Below are 20,424 nucleotides of genomic sequence, written 5' to 3' on the forward strand. Positions count from 1 at the left end.
TAATATTTTCTCTGGGATTATGCTAAATGATGTATTGATGAGATTCTCATTGTCTATCAGTTAAAACCAATGAAAATTGCACATACAAAGAAAACAATGTAAATGTGTAAAGGATTACACACTTACAAAGGGAATGTCCTACAGGTGTTTTGTGTGATTCTGTTTTTATTTCAATTTCTCTGTGCAAAGCCACTGTACCACCCTGCACCACTGAAGAAATAGTCTGTTGAGACTTATTTAAAGTTTTCTGTGCAACAGTTTTCTCAGATTGCTAATGCCCAAATAAATGTTCCTGGATATTTCAACAATAAATGCCACTGCACATATGTAATTAACACCATACTAACAGTGAGGTTTAAAAGTACGATCATGAAGGTGTGCGGCTGACTTCATCCATGTGGCACTGAAGTATAACTAAATTAAAGATAAATTAAGGAATGTAAACTCTAAAAAAGGGATGTTTTATCAGTAAGCCAACTGCCTCACAACCAAGGAAACTCTCAATTCCATTCAAAAGAAGATAAAGCTGCAATAATAGTTCATTACGTGACTTTAATCCATTCAGGATACATTAGGTGGAACTCATGAGAAGAACTCATTGTATCACATATTATGTGTGGACTTATTTGTTTTCATTTCTTTGTATGTGCTGATTAATTAGGTTTTAACTAATGTCTGGGGTGAACACTACATAAAAAACCCCATAGAACTAAAATGACTGAGAAAAAAGATTTCTTCTTTTAAAGTTATTACCCTGTAACATGTTCATGTGGTAAGAACACATCAACAAACAGACCATTTGCTTTATTTGGTGAGGCTACTTGCTCAGAGGTCATACAGAACATGTATGACCTCTGCCAAAATGGCAGCCATGTTGCTCCCTTTCAATGCAGAAACACAGATTATTCTCAGCTTGTGGTTTACAGACATTTCTTAGTGACGATGACTCTCTGGGAGAAAATATATTCTTCATGTCAAGTTAAACCCCAATAGAAAGGCTAAAAATCCACAGTTTCCCTGGCAAAGCTACATACGTTAGACAGATGCCCAGTGGATATGACAGCAGTAAGAGGTAGCTAATATTAAAAGCCTACCACTCTTTTAAGTCCACTTTGATAAAAAAAAATGACAAATATGCCACTGTAAGTTTTCAAAGGTGTTTGGTTAGCCTATACACTTAACTCTCCATGATCATGAGTTGAACTGTTACAGTTAGACCCTTCCTTTGCTTGTTGTAGTTGAACTCAACCAATTTGCAACCAGAGTTGTTATGAGTGGAAACACTTTTGTAAACAGGAATTTAAAAACTGAAACTGGTTCAGTGGTTAGTGGTGCTTCTTAAATTAAGGTCATACATCAAGCACCATATCATAATGAGTTTCTTTCTTCCTTTTTCCACATTTGTTTATAAGAACGGCATATAGTGTCAACAGTATCACCCAGTAACTGGCATAGACCACTGCCCCAACGATGAGCACAATCTCCTCTGAGTGAGGAAAAGGTTTTTTAGTCTGTTGGATAATAGTGTAAATAAACCCAATAAATAGGATGGTAAACCAGATGGTTATTGGAATCAGACCAATAAAGTTTACCACTATTGTTTTCCTCCCAGAGGTCCCCCAGCCTGATTTGTTAATAGTTGCTATTGCAAACATTTTAGCTGGCAACAGGCTTGACATATACAGTACTGAATAGAAGGACATGAACACCATGACAATGTTGCCTCTGAGGCAGCTGGCAAATGATGACTTGATCAATGCCACTGCTTGCACAATGAGTAAAAACAACAAAATATTCCAGAGTCGTCCTTGGAAGAAGAGCTGGATTGCAGTTGCGATGAGGAAAAATGGAAAGAATCCTGTGATTACAGCCTCATAAGTCATCCAAAGATGATGCTTGTGGAACCACATTGAGTTGTAAAGCCATTCTCTAAAATAAGACTTACTCCATCGAGTCTGCTGATTGAGCCATCGCAGATATGTAATAGGCGTCTCCGTAAGGCACTTCGACCTTGCAGTGTATTTGGTTGCATACCCAAGGCTGAGAACTCGGTTTGTAAGATGACGGTCATCCCCAAAGCTGCAGTGTGATCCCATGAAGGTCTGATTGTACCAGTCTTCAAGAAACTCATGTAGGAGAGAATTTCGGTACATTCCTAGAGGGCCACTGATGCATTGAACACAACCAAAGTATGACTGGCAAGCCCGCTCGATGTTGAAGGCCATCCAGTATCGAACGCTGCTCAGGAAGGAGATCCATGACTCATATTTATTTAGGATCTACAGAAGAGTAACAGTAATTAGGTTTAAAATATAGTATTTAACTTGTATTTTTGGTGTAAAATGCTCAAAAAGAAAAATTTGCTTTGTTACTTTACCTGTACATCTCCCCCAACACCTCCAACCATCGGGTCCTCCTCTAAAACCTTCACCATCTCCACTGATGATGCTGGATCCAGCATGGTGTCCGAGTCACACACCTGACAAAAAAACCTGCATTGGGTTAACTGTGTTTTTTTCCATCAGATAAGCAACAATCTTCATAATCTTAAAAGAAATAGTACTGCCAATGACTACATCCTTTACATCAACCACTAAAGCTCTGCTTTCAACTATCAATGCCACTCCTGCTCCCTCTTTTATAGATGCTTGCTCCATTTTCTTCCATAAAAGGAAGTCTTTCCTGACAAAGAAAATCAGTTGATGGAAAAAAAAAGAAACTTGGCGCCAAATCCCCATTAACAAAGGAATCTGTTACAGACTGAACCTGATGATAGTGGGAGTGCTGGGCTTTCTCTTTAATTCCTGAACACTGGAGAGGGCTGGCAGGTCTTCTGGCAATGCAACACTGAATTTTATAATCTCTCCTAAACAAGTATTTTGAAGGCTACATGTGTTGGACCTTTACTTCCCAAAGCCCTTATTTTTATTAGCATTAATGAAATCACTTGATAAATTATCAGGAATTTTTATTTTGTCTGCAATTGTGATCAAATGTTCCAAAAATATTTAACAATCTAGATAAATGATAGGGGGAGTGTTGGCCTAGTGGGTTAGAGCAGTGCGCTTGCGCCCTGTCACAGCCTCTACTAAGGGTTCCTGAGCAAGACCCTTAACCCCACACTGCTCCCTGGGCGCCACACAATGGCAGCCCACGGCTCCCCAAGGGGATTGGTTAAATGCAGAGGTAAATTTCTCCAATGTGAAATCAATAAAAGTTAAATTATTATCATTATTATTTTATTATTATGTAAAAAGACTCAGTTGATTAATTTTATTTTGTTGTTGTTTTTTAAGAGTTTCTTGCCAATAAAGACCCAGTACAAGATTTAGAGAGTGTATTTTATTATTATTTCATCCAAACTAAACTTTTGCTGTTAAACTTGTTATTCAACACATCCCATTGCCAATCATTTGTCTCTTTCCGATTTGGTGTTTGATCTAAGAATTCTGCACATATAGTCGGTTATGTGATGTAAGCCTGAACCCTGTGAAAATGATCCGCTGTTATACTTAAGCATCAGCTACTGCTGCCCTTTGTCATGCCTCACTTCCCAACATGATGCATCTAGTCACCGTCTGGCTAAAAGTAACACAAAAGGCTCTTTGTGGAGCTCATGTCTGGCTTTGCGCAGCCCCCTTTTTTCCTGTCCCCTGCCACATGTCCTTCTGTATGCTTCCGTTGACTGCATGTCCCTTGGTCTAATTTACACTGTTTCCCTCTTTTACTGCCACCCGATGTTTGGTACAGTGAAGCTAATCTGTTGAATTGATACCTTCTATCCTTGTTTCAATGGCTAAGCCTTACCTGTACATAGTCAACGCTCCTTCCCAGTGCTTTGAAAGCTGTGTACATGACCTCTCTCTTGCCTCCCCACTTCTGCATGATGCACACACACTTATTGTTGAGCACAAGTTTGGAGACTTGTTGGAGGCTCTCAGCATAGCTCTCCTCTGTCTCTTCTGGACCTTTGATGTGATAATTACTCCTCCACACATATGTCGCTGACTTGTCCCATCCCATTACTTCCTTAAAGATTTCCATCATGTACATGTCATCATCTGAGTTCCCATCGATCACCATGATCACCTTGATCCCTGGATATGTCAGCCTCTTTACTGACACCAGGCACTTCCTCAGGTAATTTGGATCCTCCTGATAGGCTGCTATACACAATGCCAAGGACTTGTTCAGTTTGATCGGAGTCTCCAAGGAGCGCCGCATATTTCTGTGCTCCAGGAGTGCAAAGAGACTCTGGATGATGAGATGAACAACCAGGATAGCACCATACAGGCCAAATGATAGATGATTTTGGGCTGTGGTGAAGAACTGATAGCCCATGATGTAGGCTGTGGAGATTCCCACCAGGAGAGACACCCCAAACATAGTGGTTCCGAATATCCTCAGGTAGGTTAGGACTCTCTGGCACTTCATCTATGAGCAAACAGAAGATAGGATGTTTATTATGGGTTATAGGAAAGGTGATAGATAACAAGATGACAGCATATCAATCACTCTTCAATGAGATCTAAATATCTAAAGGAGAATGTGTGTCCTGATTTTGTGCATTAGGCATGTTATTAAAAACACAATCACACAGGCACATTTTACTATGTGACCAAAAAGGTTGTTCTAAAATTCAGATCAGACGAACTAGCAGTACAGTGTATTTTGTGTCGAATGTATCTCCGTTATTACCTAGTGTAGTGGGTTTATTGTGCTTTGCTCAGTATTAACCTATGTAATACAAACGTGATCCCTTTCCCCTTTCAGCACAAACACAGGTAATGAATGAAGTTGTCTTTCTTTCCTTCTCTCCTGCCTGCTTGCTCCCTCGCCCCAGAATGCTTGTCTAAATGTTGCACAGTTGAGAGTATCCAATTGTTGGGTGTCTCTTTTAATGTGGGTGGGCACACATTACATGTTTTCTTGACCTAATTAACCAGCAAGCCAGTTACTGTGGCCAACTATCCCACAGAGAGCAGTAGAATGCAGTATTGATTGATATGAGCAACATTCAAGAGAAAATTGATGATTTCAAGAAATACAGTGATTACAGTAAAGTCTCAAAAGCCTTTTGTGGGATAACTGTTTGTTTTATGAATGTTGTCATAAGACCTTTGTCCTTTTTTTGTTTCTGATCCTTCTACATGACAAAAAAGGAAAAAAAGACTTCAGCTGAAACTAAGGAGGTCCGCTTCAAGCCCTCATTTACGTTGCTACCAACATCTGTTTGGCAGAACAAGGAGACCCACTCTGCGTGGCTTGACTCGGCTCAAGGCAGAGCGGACCACCCTCTGATGTCATCTGTTTTTATCTCCGTGGGAAGAAGGAGACAAGATCTCTTAAGTCATTTAATGCTGCATGAGTGCTTCTTCCCTTCTGTGATTTCTTATAAACATTATTATAGGAAAATTAGATCCTTCACTAACCTTCAGGTCCGTCGCTACCGAGTCCGTGACTTGGTAGGGTGCCTCTTTTTGCAACATAATTCAACAATCGGTGCATGATTTAGGTGCAATAAATGAGGGAACTTTTCCATGTGTGCATATAGTGAATCTAATACAAAAAACATGCCATGGAATCATCCAGGCAGGTTATGCATAAGGTTATTTACACTGCCTCAACTGTATTGATATCCCTTAAAATGTTCACATCTTTTGCATGACAGAAGTGTCTGTCATATACATATTTGTTTTTTAACACTAAATTCAATTAATCTGAAAAATTTGGCATGCTTTTGCCTGTAGCCCCCAATTCTCTAAACAGATTTGTGCACCAAGGGACTATTCTTTAAAAAAACAATTCAAACTCAGACCCTGTATACACAACATTCCACTGAAAATGCAATTTTGGGGAGTTTTCTTTTACCAAATCCTCATGGCAACATTTTAAAAACAGTCTTTGTATAAATGGTACAAGCATGAAAATTGTGAGAATTCCTCGCTGCACCAACAGTTGGCAGTAAGGTCTTTGAAACTTAACAACACTTTCAAACACTTCTTGCTTATAAAGCAGGGGAGAAGTGAAAACTTTGTTGGAGACTCATTAGGTGGGTTTCCATCAGCTTTTTCTAATGTATGATTTGAAGTATTGAATCAGTTCTGCTTGCCCTTTCTATGTAACAAAGGAGTCTTAGATGTTTTGAAATCTTTAAAGTCTCCATTCTGTTTTCAAATTTTCATTTCAAGGGGAAATATATGCCAATGCCATGTAAATAAACAGGGGAAATTAAATTTTTTTTTTCAAAAATGTTCAATAAAATAATCAATGAAAAAGAAAAAGAAACATTGGTGTGTAAATGGCCTCAGCGAGAATGTAAGAATATTGTTTAAGCCTTGCCAGAGATGCCTAATTAAATTTAAGTCTGGACTTTGACTGGGCCATTCTAACATATGAGCATTCACTGATTTAAACCAGGAGCCTCGAACTACAATGATTTAATCTGTGCAATGTCTGAAACATGCAGGGGTCCAGCCCTTGAGGACTCAGGACATCAGACCCCATTGATCTAAACCATCTTGTTGTAGCTCAGACTGGTTGTTTAGAGTAACTGTTCTGCTGGAAGGTCAACATCAACCCCAGCAGATCATTATTCATGGCTGTCCAGAGATCTTAAAAACAAAAAAAAAAATCAGGTTTATAAAGTGTAGCAACAAAGATCACATTCTCAAGTCTTTTCAATTTGGTTGCTCTGACTACAGCTTGCAAGTCTGACACTCCTGTCCCTAGAGATTAATTGAAGACAACTTTTATTTGACAAACGAAACATCTCCAATGATCACTCTTCTTCATGGTTGGCCATTAAGCACCAGCAATTGACTTATTTAAATCCTCTTGAGGGACCGGGCTTTTTTTTGTTTCAGTAGCTAACTTTGTATCAAAGACCACCAAACTAACAAGTGGGGTTCCCCAAGGATCTATCTTAGTGTCCCTCCTATTCAATTTCTACATTTTCCCTCTAACTGAGATCTTATTAAACAACCATATATGTCATCATAACTATGCAGATAACGCACACATATATGTCATAATGTCACCAGGCGCCAGGAGAACCCATTCAAGCACTGGGTAAATGCATAGAAGAAATCAATGGGTCAATATGCCAACATTTTCTTCGGCTCCATACTGAAGTTGCAATTTTAAGACCAAAGGAAGAGCATTTAAAGTTTAGCACACAGCTTTAGTTATTAAAGCTAAGAACTGCCAATCAGGCTCTAAATCCGGGTTTAGTTATGAACTGGGACCTCAACCTTTGTTAAAGACAGTAACAAAGTTGTCTTCAATCGCCTAAAGAAGGATTAAAGGACTGTCTCAGCATATTGAAAAACTAATTCCTGCATTCATCTTTCGTAGTACATGCCCCCAGTTTGAAGTTTTTACACTTCAGTTCTTAGAGAGTAGACTTTAATATACTTCTGTTGGTCTATAAATCACTGGGTGACTTAGCACCAAAATACATTAAAGACTTGTCAGTGCATCAACTGCCCAAACATCTCAGGTCTTCTGGCTAAAATCCACCCTTCATAACTAGACCCAGAACCAAATTTGGAGAAGCAGCATTTAGTTGTTATACTCCATTAATCTAGAACAAACACCCACAAGACTGTAAAATGGCTAACACCATAAGATGCTTGACAAAAAGTTTTTTTTTTTTTTGCTAAGTTGCATTTGACTATTATTTCTAAATTGTTAAATGAAACATAACAGATTTAATTTTGTAGTCCGACTTTTCTTTACCTGCCTTTATTATGTCACTGATATGAACTTTTCTCTGGATGTTTTCTTTTCTTATGTTCTGTTGATTCTTGGCATTTAAATAGAGTCTGTACTGAAATGTGCAACACATTGCCTTGCATTGCTTTGCCTATTGTTGACTTTGTAAGGCTTAAAACAATATGACATAGAGTCTTTTTAAATTACTGTACACAAACTCAAGAGCTGTTTTTCATTTGGGAAGACCTTAACCCTTAAGACAGATGAAGGGAGGGCAGAGAAAACAAAATGGAAAGGCAGAAAGAAAGTAGGAAATATAAGAACATAAACAGTCAAGAAAAATAGCCAAGTGCATTTAACGGAAACACAGAGGGATAGCCTCAGTTGAAAGCAACACATAACACACCCACTCACTATATAAGTAGACCACAACCAGCATAGCAGGGCTCCTTTGGCACGTGGCAAGTCTAGTAACGTCAGCCACTCATTTACAAGACCCCAGACACTCACCCATGCAAACACACAAAAGGGTCATTTTAGAGAGACCATTACACCAGCACAGAATGTCAGCCTGTCTGTGTGAAAATACGCTTTTGACTGAGTTATGCTGACCTTCACTGGCTTCTACATATGGATGGTTTACAGCAACTTTTGGACAAGTAGAATGAACTCTGTGACCCTGTCTCCATGAATCATTGCTGAATCAAGGAAAACCTTTGCCAGATTAATCAAAAAAACATGAAAGCATGCATTATCCTCTTATTGCTTTTCTTCATTTGCACTTTGTTGAAATAAAATGCATGTTATGAATGTATTTTTAATTAAAACGCAAGGAGAGACTGTTTATTTAATTTATGTCTCACAGGGCTTAAGGGTTGACTATCATCATTAAAAACTAACAGAACACCATAAAGCCTTGATCCTCATCCCATCACATCTGCTGTTCTGGGTGTGTGTTATCTTGCAAAGGTCATACTAACAATTAGCTCAGAGAGCAGAAAGATTAGCTACGGGCAGCAGGGAGTCCCTGAGAGATAAAACTTCTGAGGGAGCACTGTCTGTGACCGTGGAGGTGTCATCGACACAACGATGATGCCGTCTCTTTGGACATATGTTTGCGTGTCAGGAGACGACATTTATCAGTGCAAGTTCTTGGTGTTATTACCAAGGGATGATATCAACTTTTTGTTTATTTTTATGTCTCCACACTTATGAGAAACACTCTAAGTCCCAGATAGTTCTGTTTCTGCATTCGAAAAGCTCTTTGCGTGATCAATTCACAATATCTTTTCTAATACTGTGGATTGCATGTTCTGGCAGTTATTTCATGCCTATAGTATTGGTAAATCTGTCCACTATTCCACTAAAATAACATTACATAGTGTCTTAATTTCTAATCAATTGTTTAAGTTTTTTTCTTCTTTATTAATACACTTCTGTTTTTCTTGGTGTTAATGAGCATTTTAGGTTAGTCCTGTTTTAGTTACTACCTGTAGATGACATCAGTTGATTTTGTCGCCATTTTTTAGCTGTCTTTCAATATGGTAAAAACAACAAAAGCGTTCAGTTCCTCTGATGCTGATGCCCAAAATAATTTGGATCATCATGAAATAAAGTAAATAAATAGGTAATTGGCAGGCCATTGTAATTGAAATAAAATTTATTTTAAGGTATGGTCTTAAACAACTTGGACTTTTTGTTAATCTGAAAGAAAAATTAATGGTTACCGGAGAAACGACCTTGCAAAATAAAATTTTCCAGCAATTTCTAACTTTCTCAGGTGATCTTCTGGAAGACAATGTGATTCAGGATGCCCATATGACAAATAAGCCCCATTTACACTACCCTTTTGAAACTGTGTCTAGATCAGTCAGAGCACAGTAACCGAGATAACTGTTGAGTGTAAATGGCAAGCAAAACTGAATTGGACCGTGCCAGTAACAACCAAACCGTACTATACTGGTACTAGTCCATCAGTAGGGCTCAAAACAGTTCAGTTCTGGCTCAGTTAACAGACAACAAAGAGCGCATGAGCAGATCACGTCATCTACTTACACACAGCCTCCGTAATTATGAAGTTTCAAACATTCATAAAAATCCTAGCTTCCCTACCATGCCATCATTTCCAATGATAGGTCTGCTTGCCCTGATTAGACTATCGTTTGTTGTATCCACTTCCCAAAAGCAGACTGTCAAGTAAATTCACCAAATGTTGCCTTCTTTGCCTGACTCTCCGTAAAAAAACTAAATATCATAATTATAACCTAACTTCCTGATTCCTTCTAGTACCGTGGTAGCGTGATTTGTAAATGGTTGTAAGGAACCAAGCTCAGCACGGTTAACTGATCCAAGCTTGTCCGAACTCGGCATGGATTGGTTTGTAGTGTAAATGGGGCTATAATGTCCAACATTTCTGGGCACCATTGCCTTTTCATCCCGGCTGCTAATAACTATTACTTTTCTGAAAGTAATCATTTATAAATATTTCTTTCTCACTCTATTCAAGTCTCCACATATTGAATGTGTTAAAATACATATATATAAATTATAAAAAAAAACACAAAGAAATGGTCCATCAGTGCTATCTTGTTGAGCTTATCCTCTGAGATTAAATATGTTTGTCTATTTGGTCTAAAAGTGCATTTTCTTATCAGAATTTGGTGTGACAGACCAACACAGAACAGTAAATACTTTTCAAAGGGAAGCGAAAGATGCAAACCTTTTAAAAAATAATACTGCCTCTTTTTTCTTAGACATATAAATTAATTTACAGAGCATTGAATTGCCTTTTACCATGCACCGGATTTAAAAAATGGCATCTACCCATGTAGCGGATAGTTCTTGGGTTTAGAAAGGTCTTGGTTTTTGTAGAGATGATCATTGAAATCTGGGGGCTTCATAGAGAACAGGATGTTTTTGGAAAAGAACTGACACTGACCCCATAGGGGGCTCTCTTAAGAGAAAGGTGCAGCCCCTAGGAGGAAGGTTTATAGCACGAGAAGTCTCCAATGGAGACATTTTGATAGAAATGTCTCAGAATGAGTGTATGCGTCTGTATGCGCTTCCTGTTACAGGCATATAGGAGTACTTGTGTCATTAGTGTATGTATACTCTACACATGGCATAAATCTAAGGCAACAGAAACATGTTGCCAGGCTAATGGAAGCCAAGACAGCCTTAAAGCTTAGATCTTTGTTTCAGAACAGTCAGTGAGTGGTAGGCCTGCAAATAAACATCTCCTGCCAAATGAGAACTTTTCACAGATCTAACCTTCGTAGTTAAAGACAGCTTTACATTTTTGGCTGGTCTGAGGGAACAAAGTTGTTTAATCGTTTTGGTATTCATGTGATAGAACATGCATGTCAAAACAGATTTAAATTAATAAAAAGTATCTAATCATTGAGTCATTTTGATCACAACAAGAAATGGTCCAATTTTGCATGTTCTCCATGATCATATTAGCAACTGCAAACGGATGAGGTCATACCTTTTTAAAATCTCTAGCAGATCATTGCTCTGGTGACACAAAAAAACATGTGCAAAAGCATGTAAATGTTTTGATGTGAGCACTAAACTGTCAGCTTAACTTTGTCCGATGGGCTGCAAAAGACCAGGGTGTATCTAAACAGGACCAAACATCGATTTAATCACCATGACTTTTGCACGAAAGGCTGAGATATACCTAAGAACGATAGAGCACAGTTAACAGTTAGGATTAACCACATTGGTTGCCGAGTGGATAAATCAGGCAAACCACACTACAGTAAGGCTAGCCACTTTTGTTTACAAGATCAAAAAATGTGCAGAGGTCATTGCAAAAATCAAAACAAACAACTACTTTAGCCAAAATGTGATGAAAGAGACACCTTAGCTTGTCTATATATTGAAAATTCATCAATGCCAACTTGAGGACCTTCTGCAGATTTATTACATCACATGTAATCCACAAACCATAGTGAGCAGAGATTTAAGCTTGGAATAAGGTTGTAATCATTAATATACATCTGCACTACTAATTCTCTTTACAAACAATAAAAAATGCAATTTTCATTTTTTATAGATTACCTACATACCTACATAACCCATTGTTATGTAGGCAATCTTTTCCAAAAAACCCCAAAAACAACTCAACCCAAAATATTACGGGAAAATATAATTATTTTACGTTATCACACCAATGATTGCCATAAATTAGAGGTAAAGTTTTTAAGTGAAAGCCATATACTATACTATAATAGGACTGGTGAAAGACACTAAAGCTTAGCTAGCGCTGAACTGCTTGAATTGTAATGAAACAAAAAAGGGTGACACTTTTTGGGCCAAGTAGACTCTGTGTTTGCCACTCTGGAGAAGATGTAGAAATAGAGGGGCTCATTTAAGTCAAAAAAAAGGAGAGGAAAAACAGTTATTTTCTTTCTAATATGTATTATGTATTTAGCCTGCTGATGACACTGGAAGCTTAGTAGGGTAGTTGAACAACCAAAGTGTTTATTGTGAATGGGCTGGTTGAGGGAGACGGATGATTTGATTTTTGTCTTGTACAAAAATCAAATTGACTATCTGTTATTTTTCCTCCTTTGCAAGGTCTAAAAATCTCTGTGTGAAAGCAAACCACACCAACTGAGCGACTACCCTCAGACAGCAGTGTAACTGTGGCCTTCATAGAGCTTAAAAAAAAAACAAAAAACAGCCAGAGGCCGATAACAGAGGTAATAGAGACCGTAAGAGAGTAAAACTGTGTGAAATTAAAATGATCAGTAATAAAATGATAAACTAAAATGTTTTAAATGATAAGGTATTATAAGTTATTTCTGTTTTCAGAATTTTAACCTGTGGTTAAAATGACTGGACAAATGGGGAAATGATTATATCACAACTAGGGGCTTAACTTGATCCTGTGGTAAGATCCTATCTTGTTAAAATGCCCCAATAGTTATCATATAAAGGTGTTTACTTCAAATTTGGCACATCATATTTATGTTTAAGATGCTTCTTCTGAAGTCAGATAGGAAGTAGTTTCTGAGTTGCCATCTCTCTGAATGATGCATGGTGGTATGGCTGACTGCACCCGGGTCTGAAAGCACTAAAAAATAAACTGTCAACAAATCTTGGAGCATAAAGAACTGAAATTTGGAAGAAAAAAAAAAAAAACAATTGTCTAGAAAAACAATCAACTTTAGTTATAGGTGCAGAAAATTAAAATAATACGAACATACATTTTTTTCATTAGGAACTTAAATATCTTTTAGTTTTTGAGTTCCTCAATATGCCCGTTTAGACCTAAAGCTCACTCTAACAAAATGTTTGAAGTGGGAAAATTTAATTAAAAAGTTAAGGCAAGCACAACTGCGTTCTAATGTCATTTGCATAAACAGCTTACACTTGCTTGATAGAAGTGTTTGCATTGCCATCAAATATACCATGGGGAGTCATTTAATTAAAGTCTGTGAGTGATAAAGAGAAGAATAAGAAAGAAGAAATTATCTTGGTTCTTGTTTTTTAAAGTTAGGTGGAAAACAGCAAAGATAAGGCAGGACAATTTATGCATTATCCAACATCTATCAGCAAAGGTGAGGTTAATAGCTAAACAGATCCATCCATCCATCCATCCATCCATCCATCCATCCATCCATCCATCCATCCATCCATCCATCCATCCATCCATCCATCCATCCATCCATCCATCCATCTTTCTTTCTTTGGCAACATCTGCTATTTTTCTGTTGATGCTGACCCACAACCTGGTTTGTAAAATGAACCCTTTCATGTATACATGAAAAGAAATAGGAATCATCTACTTTTGGGAAAGGTCGATGATGTCAAAGTGCCCAAAGATCCAATTCAAAATTGGTTCCTCAACTGCCCTATAGTGCAAGCTTTGCATTACTATGTAGATTGTTAAACTCTGAATGGACATCTCCAAATGAACTAAAAGGTCAAGTGGGTTTTCAAAGCAAGAGCCAGACAGTGGCAGACCCCCCACACAACACCATTTGTCCCATTCTCCTTCTGCTTTCCCATTCATGAACCCCCTATGTGGTCAAAGTAAGCTGCTACTGAGGGATCTTTGTCATTATAAAAGCCAAAACTTAACACCATCGCGTCCCTCTAAGGGACAATGCTACTACATGATTGAGATGAACAGAAAATCCTGCTGTTTTATACTAATCAAGTTTCTTCCTGATCCAGTGTTATGCTATTACAGTGTATGTAGCGTTGAAAAAAGACCAGAAAATAAAAATGTCCAGGGAGATCTCTTAATATATATATACTGATCATTTGTTCTGTGAGAGTGGGCTGGAACCCTGGTAGCAAACCTGACTTTCTTCATTGCCAGCTGTGGTAATAAAATTACACCACTGTGGCAGATTCTGAGAGGCCAGATGTTCAGATGTGGTACAGCCAATGATTTTTCCTACTACAACGATATCTTTGTCTGGACAGCTGTTTGCTCTTTCTTCCTACTACACATCTGATCTGGGGACTAAATTATTTCCTTATTATATCCTGGAATATGATATATAGGCTTCCGAAACCATTTAAAACTTTCTCACCAGAAGTTTCTAAAACATTCTAATTTTTGCCATCTGGTTAGCATTGACATTCCCTTATCTCACACACATCACCACAGACTAGAATACTTGTCCCATAGCAATTTAAATAACAATGGCTTGTGAATAAAACTGCAAAAACGGCCAAAAACTAGAATTGGAAGGGTTTAAGTCTAACAATATGACAAGCCTCCTTGATTATATAGGGAAATATTTCAGTATTGCCTTCCAAAGATTTGAGCTTTTCATGTGTGATTCTTAAGAAATACAACAGATTATGTAAAGGACTGTTTTTAGCATGAAAACCTTCCATTTTAAAACTCTTACAGTTCCACCAAGTTTGCTGTATGTCAGACTCTGGGCTGATGTTGACCCAGTCTCTCATAGTCCCTTAAGGTTATAATGATGTCTGAGTTTGTTTTGGTTTTTGGCCTCCCTGATGAACTTTCAATAAGGTCATCGAGAATTGGTGATTTCAGTGGCCCAAAATAACACTTCTTGCTTTTACCTTGTGGTGCGATGCTCCAACATGCTGAATAAAACTTCTTTCCCCAAATTGCTCCTGGCTTGTTGGGTACCATTGCACCTCAAGGATGTCGCTATCTCCTTCTTCAGATATCACATGTTTTGTCGGCAAAACTGTGAGTGAGCCCACTGCCTTCGACACGAGGCAATCCAACACTTGAATTGTCTCAGGATCTGTCCTTGTGAACATGACAGACAAATCTTGAGGGTGTTAAAACCTCTTCTATCTCTCAAATACTCTCTGCAATAGCCTAAATGTACTTAGTCTTTTTTATTCCAATCCGGATAATTCCAGCGAAATCAGATTTCGTCTTTGATGATGTTCTTCTCCACAACAAGGTGCAGAAACTCTTCTACCTCCCTGCAAGTATTAAGCAAGTTCTCCACTGCTGGTAATGAAATCCTGATGTTATATCATCTTTCTGTGATGACTCTCCATTGCTGTATGTTTTTGGACACCCTTAACTTTTCTTCTCTCTCATTAAAACTTCTGGGGTTGAAGACCTGGCACTAACATCCTTGCCTACAGAGCTTTCTCGATGCAAAACAACTACAACTGCATGTGTTTTCTTTTAAGGCAATGGTTGGGGGGATTAAGCAGCCCTCCCTTTAAACCAACAGCTTTCTAATTAAATCACAATAAAGGTTTGATCAGCTGTCCTGTCTTCAACGACACTTTTCACTGAGCTACTGATAGGATCGTTAAAAAGCTGCTAGTGGCATGGCAAAAAAAATACTAATTAAGCTTTTATTATGAAGTTGATTTAATTAATTTTGCAATTAATAGCAATTCACCCAATTGTCATTAATTAAAGTAATTTAAACTTTATCTGAGTTTTCATAATAAAATGTTACGTTAAAACGTGAAGCTGGTAAAGTTGTCAAAGCTTTTGGCCACAGATATTGGATCATGAAGTTTTTATCTGGATTCCTTTGCTTTTTTATATATCAAGATTTACATTTTGGAACCTTCAAATTGGAAATGCACTAAGAAACCCATGAAGTTAGGTGTGCCACTGTGAACTAACATAAAAGGCTCGGTGCAGCGTTTAATGTGCACTGGCATTAACCCTCCCTGTGATACTCTGCATGGCTCAGGGTGACGTAATGGGAATTTAAATGTAACTCTCACTCAGATCCAAATTTTCACTTTTACTGGCTGGCTCCAGTGATGCTTCATTGTGCTTTTACCAATGAAAACCTGGAAAAATCAAACTATGAGGTGAGGTAGTTGGTGGTGTTGGTAGAAAGGAGGGGCTAAACCAAACCACTCTTGTCCTCCCAGGCAGTCTGGAGCCCAGAGGCTCAGTGTACTGAGGGACCCTTGCTGAGAGCAGAAATGGCATCTGAGGCTTGTTGTGAACCCTAATGGAGGGCAGCCATGGAAAGCCTTCCTGTGTTTGGTAGTAAACCACTGAGTGCTGCAAGTGGATGAAAACTGATGAGTTTGCAGCTCTGCATGCCAGGCAAAAAAAAAAAAAAAAAGATTATTTTCTACATGTCCTAACTTCAACTAAATAGAAAGCTTTACCTCCATCAGACCACCTAGATTCAATTATTTCACTAAAATGCACAATAGTGAGACACCCCTCCCCACTCTCTTGACTACAGTCAGCATGGGAACTCCCTTGAGGGTTGAGATTAGGGTCAGCATATTTTGTTCATTCATTCACAAATCCAGAGAGTTCACTCATGGACTTGGTAAAGAAAAGACTATTTGATGTGCATTCGCTCTTGGCATTTATGTTTCAAAACAAAGAAGGTCACAAACTGTTATTTAAACTGGACAAAAAAAAGTGAATTCTTTATTATAACGGGTCAAGGGTTGAAGATGCATATTGGCATAATTATATTACATTAAAAACAATATCCCTGGTCAGTAGGAAGCAGATTTCCTGTGTGGGATGAAAACTTTTTTGTCCATTATGGATAAATTTTAGGAATGCCTAGGCTTCCAACACACAGATGGGCATTCCTCGTGTGGGTTATACAGTATATGAGCCAAAAGTGGTAGGCTATCTGGGCTCTGAGATGTCACAGTAGGTTGACAGAGGAAGCAAATGGGTCAGATGTTCATTTAGAAGTGCATAAATGGGGCACAGATGCTTATAATGCATGAGGAACTTTCATAAACCCAGCTCTACTTACAAATTATACATCATAGCTGTTTAGAGTAATAACTTAGTATCTTAAAATTAAGTGGATTTCAAAGATTAGAAAATGTTTTCTTGATATATTGATTTAGTTATTCCAGATTAGTTGAATCTTGAAGTTAAAGATAACCTGTCCTTGTCCAACTTCATTACAGTTAATACAGGAAATTAATGCTGCAGGGATTGCACCACCAGTGCTATTCCTGTGTGAAACATAGTGAGAATGGTGAGTGGACCTTTCCATTGAGAATAACAGTGTGGTTGCTTTCGCTTTTCACCTGAACCTATTCTTAATTTTCTTTGATGAATTTAAGATTGAATTGGTCATTAAAGATGATAGCAGGCAGATTTAAATATATCACAGCCAATAGTGACAATGCATTTAAACTGAGTAGAACTGTGTGGCATCGTTTAAAGCACCAAGCAGAAACAAAGGAAATTGTTGAAGACTGGAGAGACACTGGATTTCTAAATTGTGCAAGAGCACAGCAACCTGGCAGAGGTGGACAATCAAAGTAAAAATTATGTACAGAGATAATATCCGAAAATTTGCATTTCAGCTCCATGGGGACAAATCACTTGGTTGAGTGAACAAGGTGAAGGAACAGGGAGAGTTTTTACTTTTTGGACCAACTGCCAACCTCTGCACCTGAACTAGATTATTCTTTACTGAACAATTGGAAGTATTATTTAATTCTGAAAACATAGATCATTGATTCTCAGTTTCCCCACAGAAATATCATGTGGTCCCTGTGAACCCATTGTCATGTCTTGTTTGGTCTTGTAGGCAGGATTTACTTTTACTTCCGTAAACATTCAAATTTTTTTTTGAATTTTTACGGAATGACTATGACCTGGATGACTGAGAACCTTCATCAGCAGATTTACTTTTACATCTCTACATTAACCCTCCCTTAAAAATGACCATACCCTTTAAGGCTATGCATCATTAAGTAGTGTTAGAGTTTTAGAGTATTAGATATCAAATTACGCGGTCCTACAATACAGCCCGGATCAAGCATTCCCATTGGCCCAGAAATACGACAGAATGACGCAAAATCCATTTATCAGTTTCATTTATTCTTAACCAAACTCAAACCAGTTTCTTTCATTAGAAATAATTCTAGTTTGAGAGACATAAAAAATACTAATTATGAGAGGTAATAATACCCATAGTCATGGGCGGTTCTAGACAGGGGCCAACAGGGGCCAGTGCCCCTGTAGATCATGTTCTGGCCCCTGTATTGAAGACATAATCCTCAAAGAAGTTCTAATAATGATCTGCACTGAAACAGACATGGTTACTAATAGGTCTTTCGGAAATATTTGTTTTCTTTACAATTTTATTTTTTTTAACTAATTATTTAAACACAATAAGGTGACAGCTTCAGTGGTAATGAGATAGGATCTCAAAAAAATACTCCTACTCAGATTTTATAGAAAATTGTAAATGTAACTTAAATAAAGTAAAAAAAAAATGTACAATTCCTAAATTATGAGTGTATATTGACCTAATAAGAAATAGAATTTTAATTAAACCTAACTGAATTTAAATTTCACCTCATGCATCCTAATATATTGGAATCCCTTGCCCTGTTTTTCATTTCATGCTTATCTGTGCCCCCATGAAAACACACTGGCCCCCTCCTGGCCCCCTGGTACATTTGGTCTAGAACCGCCACTGCCTATAGTCATTAAAATAATCAGAAAATATTAACCAATGAGCTTATAAACAGGCATAGTATCCGTTAAATGCAGTATTTACTGCAGAAGGTGACCCGGTTCACCAAGCATTAAACATCCCAAGCATATTAAAAGATGTTTATTACACATAATTTCAGTCATGCAATCATTAGATGAAGCCTTGGAATGATATAAATGGACAAAGTATCAGGATATCGGGTTGTTTATATGTAAGAAAAAAAAAGGCAATGAAAGTTTTTTTTTATCATGTGTTGACATTTCTGTCAGTCATCTGAGATCAGGGTCACCCCACCGCAGGGCCGCCTACCTTGAAGCAGCTGCTGTCCTTCAGTTGGTCCGCAGAGGGGATGCGCTCACCTCCGTCAGCTGTGGTAGCGGTCCACAAGTGAAGAAAGTGGCAAATAAATTTGAACGGCAGTGGTTCTCATGAATGCGCTCAATATTTCCCTTATAAATGATTATAGTAAAAAAACAAACAAAAAAACAATCCTTATCCTCGGGAATAATGCTTGTCCTCTAACTAATCAGTCTGGGGCCACATGCATCTTCTTTTACAAATGCAAACATCTTGTCTGCCAATTAAATGAAAAGTTTATGCAAATTCAAACCTGCAAAAATACATAAACTAATAATCAATATCAGTTTGTGGTAATTTCTTTCATATTATTAAAACTTTATGAAAGTCACAAAAAAATAAAAATAAAAAAAGATTCCGATTTTTGAAAAATAATAAAAAAGTATTTTTTCTAGCTATCAAATCTCTGCTGCCAGCTTCAGCTGTCCTTGGGGGCGCATCAAAGTGAGGGATTCAGTCTTCCCAAGCATCCAGGTTACACGGAGCGCACAGAAGTGGCCAAAAGTTTCTCTCAGCCGCTTTTTCAGCTGTCTAATTCCTTCCAGACGGATGCGTGTGTATGTGTGTCTGTGCGTGGAGCCTCCTTTATGGCTGCTGTGACTCCAAAGCTCCTTTTTTACCGGGCTGCAGCAGATTGGTGTTGTTTTAATGTGAGGGGGGAGAAGATTTTTAGGAGGGGGTGTAAGGAGGAGCATTGGGGAGTATAAAAAGGCGGCAGGGTAGAAAAAAAGAGAGCCATCCAAACTCATTCAGATTTCTAGAGGTGGCGAGACAATGGATGGCCATTCACCCACTCCCTTCAAAACATCTTATTATAACAGCCAGGAAAACCAAGGGAGAATTGAGAGAAAAGCAGTTGAAGATGATAGACATGATGTCACTATATCACCAATAAAGATAAACCTGTCCGACAATGTAGGAGAGTCTGAAAGCAGACCGATAACAGGCTATGAGTAGAGCACGTGTGAGCTGGATGGAGGAATCTGTCATTTCATTGAAACTCTGTGTGCAGTTTGCACATTTCACCAGCAGGGTGTGCTGTTTCATACAGAACTCAGCAAAGGAGCTCTAGTCTGTAAAATACAGAAGCGCTGCTCAAATCTGAAAGATTTTCACAGAAACACAGTATCAAGAACTCCTGTACCAGGAAAATGAAGATGTTGCACAAGACTAGTTGTGTGTGACATTACTTTTAAAACAGGCAACCCCCCCAACTTTTTATGATCTCCAATTACTCCATCATCCCAATTCCAACATGCATTTATCCACTGAATATGGCTTCACAAGATAAAGAGATGTAAAGAAATTGAGCAGAGCAAGAGGATCTCCAGTGTACTTAGACTTTATATACATGCTGAAAAACCATAAAATATGGCTTCTGACTTGTTGCTTCCCATCCAAAGGATTCTTAATTACTTAT

At 38.1% G+C, this 20,424-nt stretch overlaps 1 protein-coding gene across 1 annotated transcript; it reads right to left on the reverse strand.

The window, feature by feature from the left end:
* Positions 1–259: 259 nt before the first annotated feature.
* On the reverse strand, positions 260–19,630 carry has2 (hyaluronan synthase 2). The gene is made up of 4 exons (XM_038289479.1): positions 18,957–19,630; positions 3,808–4,434; positions 2,378–2,479; positions 260–2,279 (listed from the first exon to the last, which is right to left on the reverse strand). Exons 2-4 carry the CDS (start codon positions 4,432–4,434, stop codon positions 1,350–1,352), a joined length of 1,659 nt encoding a protein of 552 aa, XP_038145407.1. The 5' UTR covers positions 18,957–19,630; the 3' UTR covers positions 260–1,349.
* Positions 19,631–20,424: the final 794 nt, after the last annotated feature.

The sequence above is a fragment of the Cyprinodon tularosa genome, unplaced genomic scaffold (genome assembly GCF_016077235.1).
Source record: "Cyprinodon tularosa strain WSP-4 unplaced genomic scaffold, ASM1607723v1 ctg107, whole genome shotgun sequence".
Classification (NCBI taxonomy): domain Eukaryota; kingdom Metazoa; phylum Chordata; class Actinopteri; order Cyprinodontiformes; family Cyprinodontidae; genus Cyprinodon; species Cyprinodon tularosa.

What these genes read in the sequence shown, in the direction of transcription:
- has2 (XM_038289479.1), bottom strand. Translation starts at nt 4,434, where the DNA reads ATGAAGTGCCAGAGAGTCCTAACCTACCTGAGGATATTCGGAACCACT. An exon ending in GGAGCGTTGACTATGTACAG is followed by an intron (nt 2,480 to 3,807) that starts GTAAGGCTTAGC and finishes TTTTTTTGTCAG; the next exon opens with GTGTGTGACTCGGACACCAT. An exon ending in GTGTTGGGGGAGATGTACAG is followed by an intron (nt 2,280 to 2,377) that starts GTAAAGTAACAA and finishes ACTCTTCTGTAG; the next exon opens with ATCCTAAATAAATATGAGTC.